Raw genomic sequence first — 14,448 nt, forward strand, 5'->3', positions numbered from 1 at the left:
AAGGTGTTCTTTGATATAAATTGCCACGCCGCCACCTTTAGAGGACCTGTCCTGTCTAAATAAGTTGTAGCCAGATAAATTTAAATCAGGATAAGAAATAGACTTTTTTAACCAGGTTTCAGTGATTACTAGGAATTCAGGATTTGAGCTCTCTACCCAAATCTTTAAGTTGGCCATCTTTGATAGGAGGCTTCTCGAGTTTATATGAAGAAACCCCAGGCTCTTTCTGGCACAGAAGTCATTAAAGGACAGGTCATTTAAGGCTGGGTCAGGACCGGGATTAGCATGCACGTTGCCTGAAATTATGAGTAAAAGGACAATTAGAGCTCGGCCTAGCGATTTTAGAAAACCACATTGTCTGAACTTAACCCTTGATCTTTGCACGCAAGATGGTAACTCAGCAGATAGACACAAAATTCTCATAAAATGACAGGAGTACAACCACTGAGGAACAGAGTGCCGGGAAGAGAACATACCTTGTGTAGATACAAACAAATCAGTATTTCGCATTACTGATGGACTGAAATGAACAGGAGTAGTGACGGAATAACACGTAAATAGCTCATTAGGTATATTGTGATCAGAAAAGTAAGAGATTAAATTTAGTGTGATGCTACTGGAACATAAGAACAATAAAAATGGTAAAAAATGCATTGTTCTTGCCAATTAGTAAAATAATAATAATAATTATAATAGTAATAATAATAAATTTTAGCTTTACTCCACTCCTTGGTCCTCCATTACCTTTGCCATTGTCCCTGTCCCGTTGCCATTTGTTACCTGACCTGTGGTTGACTGCCCTTTATACAGTGCGCATTTAGTTAATCCGATTTACAAATATGTGCTTTTGTCTGCTTATGCTCTTAGCTGGTGATGCCTCCCAGTTAGTTGCATGCTTTATCACCAAACAGGCCTGCCTAAAAGATTAGTTGTATTGGATAGTGAAGTGCCCACAAAACTGGCAAAAAGGCACTTTCCTTTTACATTTTAAATTTAATTATAGGAACCCAATCGCGTTTATTCATGACCTCACGTCATCGGCATCTTTACGGGAGCCCAAACAATAGATATATTTCGTGTCCCTTAGTATTTGTAATTTTATAGCCTAAATTGAATTAATTTCGCAGATTTTCTTGCTTCATACCTAAAAATGTTCTTGTTTTGCACCTAGCATTAGGTAACGCAAATAAAATTATTACAGTTGCATTACGTATATATATTTTTTTCAATCAGAGACGTAGAACTACGTTAAACGACAAAATAACCATTTAACAACATTTTCAAGTAGACTGTATATTTAGTTGTCAACAAACTGTATATTAAATATTTAATTAATACCATCGTCCGTTGTTTACATTTACTTCACAAATACGTATATACAGTGATTTCTGAATACAAAGAATGAGATATAACGCACTGTGTACATAGAAGTGTCTTCAAGAGTATACATTACAGGACAGTTTAGCGGATTTTCTTTTAGATTGTCCGTTTGCTAAAGAACTAATTAAGACTATCCACTACATCAACACTTTAAAAATATCTTTCAATAATTTGTAATTTGACTGTCGAATCTGCTGCTCTGTTCCTAAAAATCTATTTTCCGCAGCCGGTTCAAATGTCATTTTGTAAAAACTTTATTGACAGCCAGCTATGGGCGTTCATTGATTTGTCCTTGTGGATTATTCCTGCTGGCCAGCTAGAAACTTTCCCAAATTCAGTCTTTGTCACGTTTTCTAAAATATTAGGATAATACTTATTATATTGCCGTAAGTGTCTCCTTTGGGGAAATTATGGCTAGTAAACTATTCCCTTTCATAAAGTAAGTATGCATTCTTTTTCTCTTTAACACATGATGTCGCCTTGTATATATGGAAATTCTCACGAATCTCTTATTTACAGTAAACTTGTAGCTAGTCAGTTTCTAAAGCACACAGCGCTGTTATTAAAATTCACATTTACTGTTTGAAAGATGATGGTTATTTCAGCCTCGTAGCGATGTGGAAATATTAGCCGGCCCTTAGACTTGGGTGCAATGCAAGCCTGCGATGGTGTATCATGTATGCAACCATGTCACGGTTATTTGAAAGAGCAAATTCTGCAGCATAATTCATCAGTACATCTTATTGTCATTGTAAAAGTGGTGCAAGAGTATTAGACGTGGACTTATACAGTGTTTAACGGTGAAGTTGTTCACACTCTCCGTATACTATTATTTTACGATATGTGAACATATTATTTTCTGTTCTCCATACTGTGCATATGTATTACAGGTTGGTGACAAAGGTGACCGTGGCTGGGGGTGCCTGCTATGTCGCCTATGACTCCGGCTTACTGGGAGAAAGTGAGAAAGGTTCTGAAATCCTCAGCAAAGCTAAAGCCGCCATTCCCCCGGCTATGGAGGAGTGGATGAAATACTTCGGTTTTCAGGTATAGCCTTTTATAGATGGCAGTGCCATGCCGTCACCTGTCAGTATAGACTGACTTAATGCTCCAGTAAAATTAATAACATTTTAAAATCATTGTTTCTCAGCTGGGGTGGCATGGTGGTGCAGTGGTTAGCCTCACACTTCTGGGACCCGGGTTCAAGTCTCCGCCTGGGTCACGTGTGTGGAGTTTGCATGTTCTCCCCATGTCGTCGTGGGGTTTCCTCCGGGTACTCTGGTTTCCCCCCACAGTCCAAAAACATGCTGAGGCTAATTGTAGTTACTACATTGCACATAGGAATGCGTGTGTGAGTGACTGATGCATGAGTGTGCCCTGCAATGGGCTGGCCCCCCATCCTGGATTGTTCCCTGCCTCGTGCCCATTGCTTTTGGGATAGGCTCTTAGACCCCCGCGACCCAGTAGAATAAGCGGTTTGGAAAATGGATGGATGGATGTTTCTCAGCTACAAATCATCTGTCTTTGCAAATTTGCCTCCATAATCAAATATATTATAGACATTTAACCAAAATTATCAGTGGTCACTTTATTAGGGAAACCAGTTTAATACCATTTAGAACCCCCATTTGGTAACAGAAGACACTGAACTCTTCCAAGCATGCATTCAACAAGGTGCTGAAAACTCATGCAGATTGGTCCATTCTGACTGCCCTAGGTAACAAGGTGTCTTAGCCATCAGATATGTGTTTTTTTTATTATGAATTAGCGGGAGAGCATTTTAAAACGAATTTGAGGAAGCACTTCCTTACGCAGTGTGGTCGGATGAATGGACGGACGTATTACTTTGGATATTATAATTAAGTACTTTTTAATGTACTTGTGTTGACACAATTGGAAAACCAATCCCGTTGAAGATTAAGTCTTAATTTGGGAAGATTTCAGAAAATGTGGACCTAATATTCTTTGTTTGTACTTTTGTGTAAAATAATGTTATGCTGGGTTTGTACAATTTAGCTGCTGTTTGGTTTATATGTGTTTCAGCTTCCCGCTCCTCCTAAAATAGACTTCTCCCCTACGGAAACGTGGAACTTCGGTAAGAGCATCAGAAAGGCTATTAGCATTGACGGAGTAGGGACGCTTTAAGTTAGTGACGGCCAAATGAAGCTTCCTGAATCATTTTCTGTATTTTTTGACATCACTAGATGGTGCTCTTGGTTTGCGTTGGGGCATGAATTGAGCCCTTTATATTGAGAGCATCATCTTGTGGTGTCAGGAAATACATCAGTTGGTTTCTGAAGCTTCATTTGGCCATTATTACTTGACATGTATGATGAATATACAGAAAGCTGAATTGCGCAGATTAAATTCTATGTTTGGTCACTTTATTCATAGATTTTTATAGACGTGGCTCACATAAAGTGTTACTCTACATTCTTTCCCCCCGATATGTTGTCTTTAGGAGTGCAGAAGTCCATAAGCACACTTTCGATCGCCCCCACCAAAGCGTGTGAATATACCAACAAAGGCATCCAGTACCTAAAGGATTTAAGCAAGTGAGCTTAAACAGCAGAAGGTCACGGACTTCTTGGTGCCACTTTTATGGGTGAAGATGTCACACACAGTCAGGTTCATTCACCATTGTTTTCTAATAAAATTGGGGTGCATTTCGAAGTCTACAATTCTTGCAAAAGTTCAAAATTAAATAACAGTAAACAGCGAAAGCATTCAGGACACCAACAAGATTGATGATGTGTTTGTTTATTTTATCAAAATATTTTGCTCTGTCTGGTCCGTATTATTACCTTCCTCCATACGTGAAATCCATCCTTTTGTATTTATCCTAATTCACTCTTTTGTGATACTTCAGATGTGATCCCCAGGTATTATAATTGCATGGTGCACCGAATAAGACGACAATGATGTAAATTATGACAAATTAAGGAAAATTTCTTGTTTTTTTTTTCCTGAAATAAAATTGCAGACCAAAATGCTTGGGTAATATTTATAATTTATGATTTCGACAATTAAACAAGTAAATTGTCATGAACAACAATGACATTTTTTCAGTATATCTTTGTATTGAAGATTGTTGTTTCTCCTAAAAATAATAATAATAATAAATAACAGTTGGTCTTCATACTGTTGTAAATTAGTCATGGTGCCAGTTCCTGGGAGCGTATGTACTGGTATAAATATACCATTGCCTCATCCATACCTTTGTGCATTTTAGTATGACATGCCTTGTTTCCATCAGATTTTTAAAGCATTAAGTCACTGTGGGCCAGGACAGTGTCACTTTTTCTATATAGTGGGGTACCTGACGTGTACTGAGAAGTTCACATTTGCCTGATTGGACATATTTCCGGGCCTGATTGGGAGTGGAAAAACGCTCGCGTTTGTCTCAATTTCTGATAAAATACACACGTATTGTTACTAAAACCCATATACGTACTTTTCTCAAAGTGCTAACAAGTCAGTAGAATCGTGTTCAGTTAAAACGAATCGAAAGCCAAATGAAGTTCTGAAGATAAGCACCGCTAAATGAGCCCCACCCCCATTTGGTTAATTTCCTTTTGCAAACATAAAACTAATACAAACCCATATCTAGTTGATCCTATCCACTAAAGCTTTATCTTTTTAGATTTTTTTACATGCCTGTCATTTTACACTGTCTCAGAAATATGAGTAAAAATATCATTTAGGAAAATAATTGAGTAATATATTGACAATATTTCTTATTTAGAACCTGCATTTACTGTTCCAGTGTGCTGTTCTCGGAAGCCTTTCCACAGAACGCATCATCGATATGGGGGTCTTACCGGTGAAGCTGCCATTGTGGTAACTTTCATTATTAATACACTTAAATAATCATGCTGCAATCACATTCGCAAATGCCTCTTACAGAGCATTACCAATTTCTTCTCACATTTATTTTGTCCGTATGGTGCATAATCTGGGGTTTTTTGGGATTACTTCACATTGTATTGATATTTAACGATATTCAAAGTATAGTTGTTTGCTGGTGGCTATGTTGTGATACTTTGTTTAGGTACTTACGGGCTGGTCTAAATCGATTTTTCTATCTAAGCAGCTACACTGTCTACTCAGAATGTGTGGGAAAGTATTTTTACATGTGGCTTGTACTTGTCTTGAGTTTACTGATGATGCTGAGATATGATGTGGTTTAGGTTTCAGTATTAATAATGAGCAGAGGGGGGGCGGTATGGTGGGCCAGTCATTAGCTCTGGCATCTGACACCTCTGGGACCAGGGTTTGAGTCTCCACCAGGGTTCCATGTGTGTGGAGTTTGCATGTTCTCCCCATGTCATCGTGGAGTTTCCTCCGGCTACTCCGGTCTCCCCCTACAGTCCAAAAGCATGCTGAGGTTAATTGGAGTTCCCAGACTGCCCATAGGTTTGCCTGTGTGAGTGACTGGTGTGTGAGTGTGCTCTGCGATGGGTTGGCGGCCCATCCTGGGTTGTTACCTGCCTTGGGCCCATATCTTTTTGGACAGGCTCTGGACCCCCCATGACCCAGGACAGGATGAGCAATTACAGGAAAGAGATGGATAGACTGTAATTGTCGGTTTCATCACTTTTTTTTTATCTCCTGATATAAAGGATATACTTATTTTTCTGTTCTGGTTTAATGCATTATAAAATACAGAACATTTTAAAATATTGCTACCAGCTTTCTGTTATAATTCCATCTATTAAAACATATTATAATGTAACTCTTCAGGGTGTTTTGTGATCTACCATTTTGCTTTGCTTTAAACACTCCTCATAGGTGACACCTATGAATATTCACAAAACCTGACTTTGCACCCTCATTTCCCTTCATCCATGCTGATGGACAGTTTATGCTGTATGTGTGCACCTGTATGCATGTGTCCCATGCAATTAACAAAGATACGAGACGTACCAATCAATAAAACAAATGCAGCTTCATTTTATAGTTTTACTCTTGCAGTTTTTAACATTATAAAATATGTACATCAATATTGTCTCAAACATCATCATTTTCAGAGAGTACTAAGCTAAATTAATCATTTACTCACTTAAAATATATACTTTCTCAATTAGTTGCATAAATTCATGCTGTCTGTAGAATATAAAATGAATGCAATGTCTGTATGTATACCTGAAAATACCTGAAATGAAAATGTCAGACTATGAAGCATTTTTAATTATTTTTCTTATCCAGGGTAAGAACTTGGAGACATTGGTATAAACGTTGGGCACGTTTGGGTAGTCACAGTTTTTATGGAAGTTGAATGAGACGATACCCCGGGCCATGCCATTGCACACCAAGGGGCCCCCTGAGTCCCCCTGCAGAAGAAAAAGTAAACATTAATCTGAGGCATTTAAGCACATTTCATATCTCTGTTTCTTGTGCATTGAGTTCATTTAGAAATGCATGCAAATGATTTGGGCATTTATTTGTGTGTGATAATATCTAGAATCCTCGCGTGGAGCTGACAGACACAGACCTGGCAAGCTCCGCTCTTGGTCTTGTATCCACCAGCGCAGATTATTTTGGCTGGAAGTTCTCTACGCTGATTTCTCCATAGCTTCCGACACTCGTTCACATCAATAGTGGCAATTTCTGCAACTTGAAGAATGTCAGCGGCCTCCCCTCGCATTTTCACGGAGCCCCAGCCAGCAACGTGGCACGCAGTGTTTGCTTTTATCGTGTTGTCTGTCGTCGGGATTGCCGCGTGTTTAATCGTTTTGCTGTATTTGACGGGTTTCGACAACTCGAGACACAAAAGAAGAGAAAAGGAAATCTATTAAATAGTCTGATTAACAGTCAGCCACGTGTCCAGCTCAAGAACACTAGAGAGACCAGGGGAAAAAATATGAATTTCTCTCAATATATGTGTAACTAATCCCACTTTTTTCATTTTTAGGAATATGAACTGAAATAAAACTTTAATCAATGTTTCTAAGCATAGTCATTAGGATATTTATTCTTTTTAATAATAATAAACTGCATCCTACCTGCAGAAGCATGATGTCGTTACCAGAACCGGCATCTTTATAGTCTGTAGGTTTGTAGGTTTTAACTACACTGACCCTGATCCCCTGGTTTGATTTTATATTATGAGTACCCAGAATTACACTTATGTTGCCCCTGTATAAAGAGAACAACATGTCAGGTCACCATACAAAGAAACAGCCTATTGGAGCATTTTGGGAAGGTGACTTAGAAGAGAAAGCAACTCACGGTTTGTCACAGTGAGCTGCAGACAATATGAATTTTTCTGAAATTAAAAATCCTCCACAATAATGTTTTCCATCCAGCTGTATGGAGGCCATGTACTGTAGAGAATTCTTCACTGCTTTCTTTCCATTGATGATTTCTCCCCTGGAGGAGTCTTTAAAAAGTAAAGGTTAGGGTTTTAGAGTCATGCACAACTCCATACCTGCTGGTACGTAAATAAGGGCTTGAGGGACTTACCAGTATGCACCAGAGTAGGCAGGAGAACAGAGAGCAGAACAAGGCGTACAGAAGACATGGCCTTAAGAAACGTTTACTCTAAAACCAGGGTGTGAAGCAGCATTTTATGTAACGGGAAGGTACGGTTATTTATGCGGTTTCCTGTGTCAGTGTTTCACATGGTCACATGACCAATTGGAGGTTAAGGGTGACGTCACTCTGCCGGCCCAGGGATTCGAATGGGCGACCTTACCATCACAGGCGCCGCATCCTGACCTGCTGAGTCACACACTGAATTTGCCTGCATTCTTCTCAGTCAGTGAAAAGATGAGGTTCATTCGGAGTTAAGCTTAATCAGAGAAATGCAGGGGAGACTGATGTCAAAGACGGGGGTACAAGTACACTACAGGGTTCCTTGGAGTATGATTTTCTTGTAGCCGTTGGAAGTCCACTCTATTTTTAAACAAATCATAAATTTTAAGTCCGAGTTTCTGCTGGCTGAGGCTACGCTGAGCAGCAGGCTGCTTCCAGGTTAAAAATGTCTAAGACAGCAGTACACAGGAAACAGGAGACACTGGGAATGACTAGAAACCACGCAGGTAAAGGGCAAAAACTACATTCTAATGCCAGAGATGACCGCGAACCAACAGTTTCTCATGAAACGTAGGATGACATCGAGTGACCTTCCAAAGGAGTGGGAAACATTAAGTGCAGGTGTGAAGTGCACTGCTAGGACAGTTCGTATCAGGCTCCTAGAAGCAGGACTGAATAAAGCAAGGAAGAAGCCCTTCATCAATGAGAAGCAGAGAATAATCAGGCTTGAGTTTGCAAAAATATATATTATTAGAAATACCAATTTATTTATAGAGCACTTATAAAAACAACCACCACAGCACACTGGATCGAAAGCCAACGAGTTATAATGGGTTTTTAAGCGACATTGAAAAACACCAAGAGATGGAGCTTGTCTCACAAGCAATGGCAAATCATTCCAGAGTTTTGGTGCAGCTACCGCAAAAGATCTATCACCCTAGTTTACGATTTGCCTTTGGTACGGATAGAAGCAGCTGGTCCGCTGATCTAAGTGATCGAGACGGAGTTCTGCTAAATATGGAGGGGCTCAGCCATTAAGGCACTTATATTCGAAACTAGACAGGCATCCAGTGAAGCGAGGCTAAAATTGGTGTAATATGCTCGCGCACAAACCCCTAAATTGAGAAATGAGTGAAACGAAATATTGTGCAGTGGTTTCTTCAGTTTTCCACGGCTGTACATGTTGCCCTAAAGCGAGTCTTTGAAGCAGCGTTTTCTGTAACTCAAACCGGAAGCTTCGGTTATTTACGTGGTTTTCTGTGCCTTAATTTCTCGCATTTTTATTTTTGTAGTAAAAGCGCTTATTTTTGTGGTTCTATCCAATCGCATATATTTTGTTGCGATTGTGGGATTAAGGTGGGACCAAGTTTTTGAGTCCAAGTGCCTGGCCCCTGAAGCAGTTGGGGTTACGGGCTTTGCTCAAGGGACCCAAGATGAAAGTATTACTCATGTGGCTGAAGCAGAGTTTCTCAACCCAGACCTCATTTTTGGTTTCTCCCTGCCAGAAGGTCCACGTTTTTGCCAGGATCATGTTTGAGAAACCTACACACTGTCTGTAACGAAATAATATACAATCTGGCAGATTCAGAATCATGGACACCAGCTTATCCAACATCTTGTTCCAGAACCAAGAAATGAATATGAAATTGGTCCCCCCTTTGTTGCTGTGATATCTCTGTCTCTGCTGGGAAGGTATTCTGTTAGATGTTGTAACACTGCTGATGGGATTTGCTGCCGTGCAGGTCAGGTATTGATGTTCACCACGGCAGCGCTAACAGGGCAGAAATTTCGTGAACTGATTGTTGGAAGGATCCTACATTTGAGCAAAGCGGAAGGTCACTAATTTCTCCTGTCTGTTGATTGACATTGCATTGGTGTGAGTTTAATTGAGCGCCTGTGGCAGAAATGGGTGTGGCTTAATTAACCAATTGTAATTAATAGATGTTTCCATATAACAGTGATGCAAGGAAGGGAAATCTGGTTCATACACACACACACACACACACACACACACACACACACACACACACACACACTACCAGTCAAAACGTTTTTGCACTCCACAGGTACCAATTTTCCATTTATTTCATAAACTGCAGTTTTATTTTATTCTTGCTAAGCATTGGAAAATTGAGTGAACAATTATAAATGAAAATTTAAATCAAATAAAACAGGTTTCCTTTATAACAGGAAAAGAGTATGTGACAGGGCATGTCTGACATCCTATTTACTGGTTGTGTGGTGATGGCGTAGTCAAATTCTAGGCTGTCCTTGAACTTTACATGCACGAGTTAACTATTTCATCCCATGAAACAGGGCAGCATTTAATGTCCATTGCTGAAAGAATGCCGCACATTTTCTCTGCTGTTATGAATTGCTGGAGGAGGTTACTCAAAATCAAAACTGTGACATTTTCTTGCTAATAAAGGTACTCAAATGGTGAAGATATTGTAAGAATATTGAGTGTATGTGTAGTAAATATTAAGTGAGTAACATGCAAATGTAGATAATCTCCATCCATCCACCCATTTTCTAAACCGCTTATCCTACTGGGTTGCGGGGGGTCCGGAGCCCATCCCGGAAGCAATGGGCACGAGGCAGGGAACAACCCAGGATGGGGGGCCAGCCCATCGCAGACAAAAAGGACCAATGTACTGATATTAAAAAGTTTATTTGCTTTTCAGTTCCTTTTAATCAAAACCATTTCACAAATTTCAGCAACATCTGACAATTTCTAGAAGCAGTTTGAGCTAAATGCTGCATTTGGGGACACTGTGGTTTGATTCTCTAATTCCCAGTCACTTGTTACGTGATCTGCTGCTCTGTAAGAAGATGCGGAGAAGTCGGAGGACAATGATTACGCTCCACGTAGCACATTGACGGCTGTGTGCTCTTATCACACAGAGCGAAACAGTGACAATCATGTCTTCCTCTCAAAGTAAGAAAGCTGTAAGTTTGTATTGCAGCTACAAGCCTTGTACAATACACAGCAGCTTGGCCCCATGGACGCGCAGTACTGAGAAAATCTCACAGGCCGAAGATAGATACAAATGAGACAAAATTCACCTTTTGATGAGGTGGCACCGATAAAGGTTTTTTTCCTTGCATGGGTATTTGTCCACGAGAGAGCAGTGATAACTGCCCTAATGCATAAAACTATAAGAAAATGATTTTCATGTCACCTTTAGTGATGGGACGAAGGCTGACTAAGAACATGCCGTTATCTACCATGTGCACGGCTGACCGCTGTTAGTCAGCAAGGCTGGTTTCGCGTTGCACAGAACAAGCACGCCCTCTGCGGTTATGCACCACGGGTCTGACACGTACAGGCTCACAGCATTTTGGCCTCTGCTTGATTAAAAAAAAAAAATCCCTTAATATGATTAAGCGAGATGCTCGTGACGCTGCTACAAAAGAGTGGTTTTGTGAGTAATAAACACCAATCTGCTGTGTGCGGTTTTGGAGTTAAACCACAAACTGAGATGGTTTGTCTGAGATGGTTTCGCAATGGCTTTATATGGGCTTATAGCACATGTTTACTGTCGTTTACACCATTCAAAGCTTTGCTCTCATATCCTCTCCCTTGTTAGATACTTTTGATGATGCATTTGATCCATGATAAGTACTTGGACACTTGAGTGTAGACATTGGGTATTGTGGGCGAGTTGCATTTTTTATGCTGGTAGAATGACACGATCCCCAAGGCTTTCTTCTTACACACCAACGGACCTCCAGAATCTCCCTGAAATGAGGAAATCACAAGAAGGACTCAAACCTCATGACTAGAATTATACAGCAAAGCTACTTTCTCAGTCAAACTGTCAAAGAGCCCAGCACTTTAGAGGGACCCCAAAACACAGTACAGGGGCCTGATCGGCAGCATCCCTGACATACCTGACAGATTCCCTTTCTATCTTTATTTCCCCCTGCACACAGCATTCGGTTTGATATAGTTTTCCATGCGCTTCTGCATGCCTTGTGTGATTCGGTGGTCACGTTGGCCTCCATTAGACGTGGCTCGCCACGTCCGCCATCTTCAGATAGCCCCCAACCAGCCACGCTGCACAGAGACCCACCCTTGACTTCCTGATCTTTCTTGGGGATTGCAATCTCCTGGATCGTCCTACTCCACTCAACGGCCTTCTCCAGCTACAGTCAAAAACATTACCGTCCCACCGAACCTCAGCCGAATTGCCACTCTTATCAATGTAAAAGTGCAGAATTAACAAACATTTGACCTACACATCAAACGTGAAAAAGCTGGCTAGGTTACATACCTGCAGTAGCATAATATCATTGTCTAAAGTTTTGTGGTCGTACCCAGGGTGGATGTGGTAAAACTTCACAGGTATTCTGACCGTATTTTCTTTCTTGGTAATGTCATGTGCACCAAGCACAGCAGTCAGATTGACTTGCCTTTGCAAAAAGCAAAAAATATACCACCTTACTACTAAGCATTGAACTTCGACGTAAGATCACTCACGTTACCCGAATCCCCTTACATTTCATATTGTTTCTAAGCTTATTTGGATGGTTAGTTTAAGAATTAGATTGAGAATAACTAATTGTTGGCGAATACCATTGCCTTGACTTGCGATTTTGCCACCTCGGTGTACGGTGCAGGCTCCTACCACGTGAAGCAGTGTGCCGCAGTCATCACGAAGGACTTGGACACCAAGAAACCTCCGCAGGTGTGATGGCTCCCGACTTGCAAGGAGACCATGTAGGGCCTGGAATGTGGCACAGCCTCTCTGCCATTGATGATGCCGAAATCGTTTTGGGCTGGAAGAAGCACAGCTCTTTACTTGCTTGCCGCAAAGCTGGGATCGCAAGAAGGTGACTTCACTGCTCCAACCGGAAATACTCATCAAAGGGAGACAAATGCAGTGGACCCAATACAAACTGCCAATAGATGTATTTTATCCACACACGTTGTCTGTAAGCACGTACAGTACTGTGGAAAAGCCTTAGGTAGTCAAAGAAAGTTTGTAAAGACATGTTTCTGGGGACTAAGGGTATATTAGTTAAGAAAAAAAAACATTGGAACATATGCAAATGTACAGTAAAACGATAAAAGACAACAAGAATTTCTTCTGTTTTCTGAAATGGTGCAGATATCTTGTTAGATGGCTAGAACAACATCACTTCAGTTCCTAAACCTCTCTTCGGGCATAGTATTGACTAACCAAAAATCGTATGCATGTGGTCAGATCAACAAATACATGGGTTTGTTAGATGGTTACGGCAAATACCGGAGTTCCTTTAGGAGAAATGGCTAAGCTAGCACACTTTGATAGACATTATCTCATAGTTTTACATCAGCGTGAAGAACATTTCAGTACACTGCCTAAGGCCTTTGTCCAATCCATGCATGCATCTCAGTAACACAGCATCATCATAAACTGCAAACCGCGTCTTAGCCCTTGTTATTACCGATTTTGCACATCTGTTGTCCTCCAAGTAACTGAAAGGTCATCTCAAAAAAGTCTAGTGCTGGGAAGCTATTGTGAGTCTAGATTGTGGTGATCGGAGAGAGATGGAACTTATGAGAACTTACCAGAAAACCCCAGTGAAGGCAGCAGAGTGGTCAGTAGAATCAGACCTGTGGCCAGCATGGTGTCAATGCGATTCTGAGATCGGATCCTCACACTGCAAGGAAGTGCAGGGTCTCTATCCGCCCCCACTGGAAACTGTGTGTGGTTTTTGCAAGCCCTCCTGTGCAAGGTGAGAATGCAGAGAATGTCTGCACTATGGTACATATCTTACAGCATGATGCTGTTGCAGTATGAATTTTCCTGGCGAATAAGCCGTAGAGTATTGGCTTTGCCAAGATGATTAGACATGTAGACTTATTTTTCGCATGGTATAAAACGTTGCATTAGTGTATGAAATGTTTATCCTATGTCCATAATGAAATAAGTTTTATAAGCTTTAGGAATATTCTTTGACGAAACGTCTTTCTTTAATGAAAAAACAGCAGCCTGATCTAAAAGGGAGGATGAGCTGATATTCAGGGGAAATGCTCGTATTTCGTGACCCACGTCAACTTTTTTTTTTTTTTTTTTTTACTCTTTAGCTCTGCATTATTTTACTAGCTAACTAGGGTCCCGCATGCATTACGTAATGCAGTCTTTTCCAGGTATATCTACCTTCACACCTAGCCGTTCTGTCAATGGGTGGCATTTTCTCTCTGGGCGTAGCTACAGTCTGTGGCCACGGGGTGACACTGTTGCACTCACATCGCACCGCTCAGGACATGCCTGTAGTATGTGTGGGTTGTGTTTCTGAGGAAACGAAGAAAGCCACTCTAGAGGACTTTAATGTAACAAAACTTTGTTTTGGTTGGATTTCTCTGACCTCAGCAATGGCTCAGAATTTTAACAAAGTGCATAATTGTGTGCCGATTGCTCACGTACTCACCTAATTTGTCCATCTACACGACTTGGGTCTGTCCCACTTAGGCGCACGCATGGTCGGTTCCTTTCCACCTTAAAGTCTGGGAAACTTTACCGAATGCTCGTAAAACGAAAA

General features: G+C 40.7%; 2 protein-coding genes across 2 annotated transcripts; one reads left to right on the forward strand and one right to left on the reverse strand.

Annotated features, from left to right (window-relative positions):
- Window positions 1-1,621: 1,621 nt before the first annotated feature.
- Window positions 1,622-6,120, forward strand: LOC125709089 (MICOS complex subunit MIC13-like). Its single transcript, XM_048977148.1, has 4 exons — window positions 1,622-1,819; window positions 2,271-2,427; window positions 3,424-3,475; window positions 3,842-6,120. Exons 1-4 carry the CDS (start codon window positions 1,791-1,793, stop codon window positions 3,937-3,939), a joined length of 336 nt encoding a protein of 111 aa, XP_048833105.1. The 5' UTR covers window positions 1,622-1,790; the 3' UTR covers window positions 3,940-6,120.
- Window positions 6,121-6,313: 193 nt separating this feature from the next.
- Window positions 6,314-13,567, reverse strand: LOC125709336 (transmembrane protease serine 9-like). Its single transcript, XM_048977657.1, has 10 exons — window positions 13,475-13,567; window positions 12,549-12,699; window positions 12,195-12,333; window positions 11,812-12,066; window positions 11,510-11,659; window positions 7,846-7,906; window positions 7,612-7,762; window positions 7,386-7,518; window positions 6,875-7,141; window positions 6,314-6,713 (listed from the first exon to the last, which is right to left on the reverse strand). Exons 1-10 carry the CDS (start codon window positions 13,530-13,532, stop codon window positions 6,555-6,557), a joined length of 1,524 nt encoding a protein of 507 aa, XP_048833614.1. The 5' UTR covers window positions 13,533-13,567; the 3' UTR covers window positions 6,314-6,554.
- Between the last annotated feature and the right edge of the window lie 881 nt (window positions 13,568-14,448).

This window comes from Brienomyrus brachyistius, chromosome 15, assembly GCF_023856365.1.
Source record: "Brienomyrus brachyistius isolate T26 chromosome 15, BBRACH_0.4, whole genome shotgun sequence".
Taxonomy (NCBI): domain Eukaryota; kingdom Metazoa; phylum Chordata; class Actinopteri; order Osteoglossiformes; family Mormyridae; genus Brienomyrus; species Brienomyrus brachyistius.

Excerpts from the sequence above, each read along its gene's own strand:
- LOC125709089 (XM_048977148.1), top strand. The coding sequence starts at position 1,791 with ATGGCTAGTAAACTATTCCCTTTCATAAA. Across the intron at positions 1,820-2,270 it reads AAACTATTCCCTTTCATAAA|GTTGGTGACAAAGGTGACCG; the intron begins GTAAGTATGCAT and ends TATGTATTACAG. Across the intron at positions 3,476-3,841 it reads TACGGAAACGTGGAACTTCG|GAGTGCAGAAGTCCATAAGC; the intron begins GTAAGAGCATCA and ends TGTTGTCTTTAG.
- LOC125709336 (XM_048977657.1), bottom strand. The coding sequence starts at position 13,532 with ATGCTGGCCACAGGTCTGATTCTACTGACCACTCTGCTGCCTTCACTG. Across the intron at positions 7,763-7,845 it reads GCCTACTCTGGTGCATACTG|ACTCCTCCAGGGGAGAAATC; the intron begins GTAAGTCCCTCA and ends TACTTTTTAAAG. Across the intron at positions 6,714-6,874 it reads CCAAGAGCGGAGCTTGCCAG|GGGGACTCAGGGGGCCCCTT; the intron begins GTCTGTGTCTGT and ends TTTCTTCTGCAG.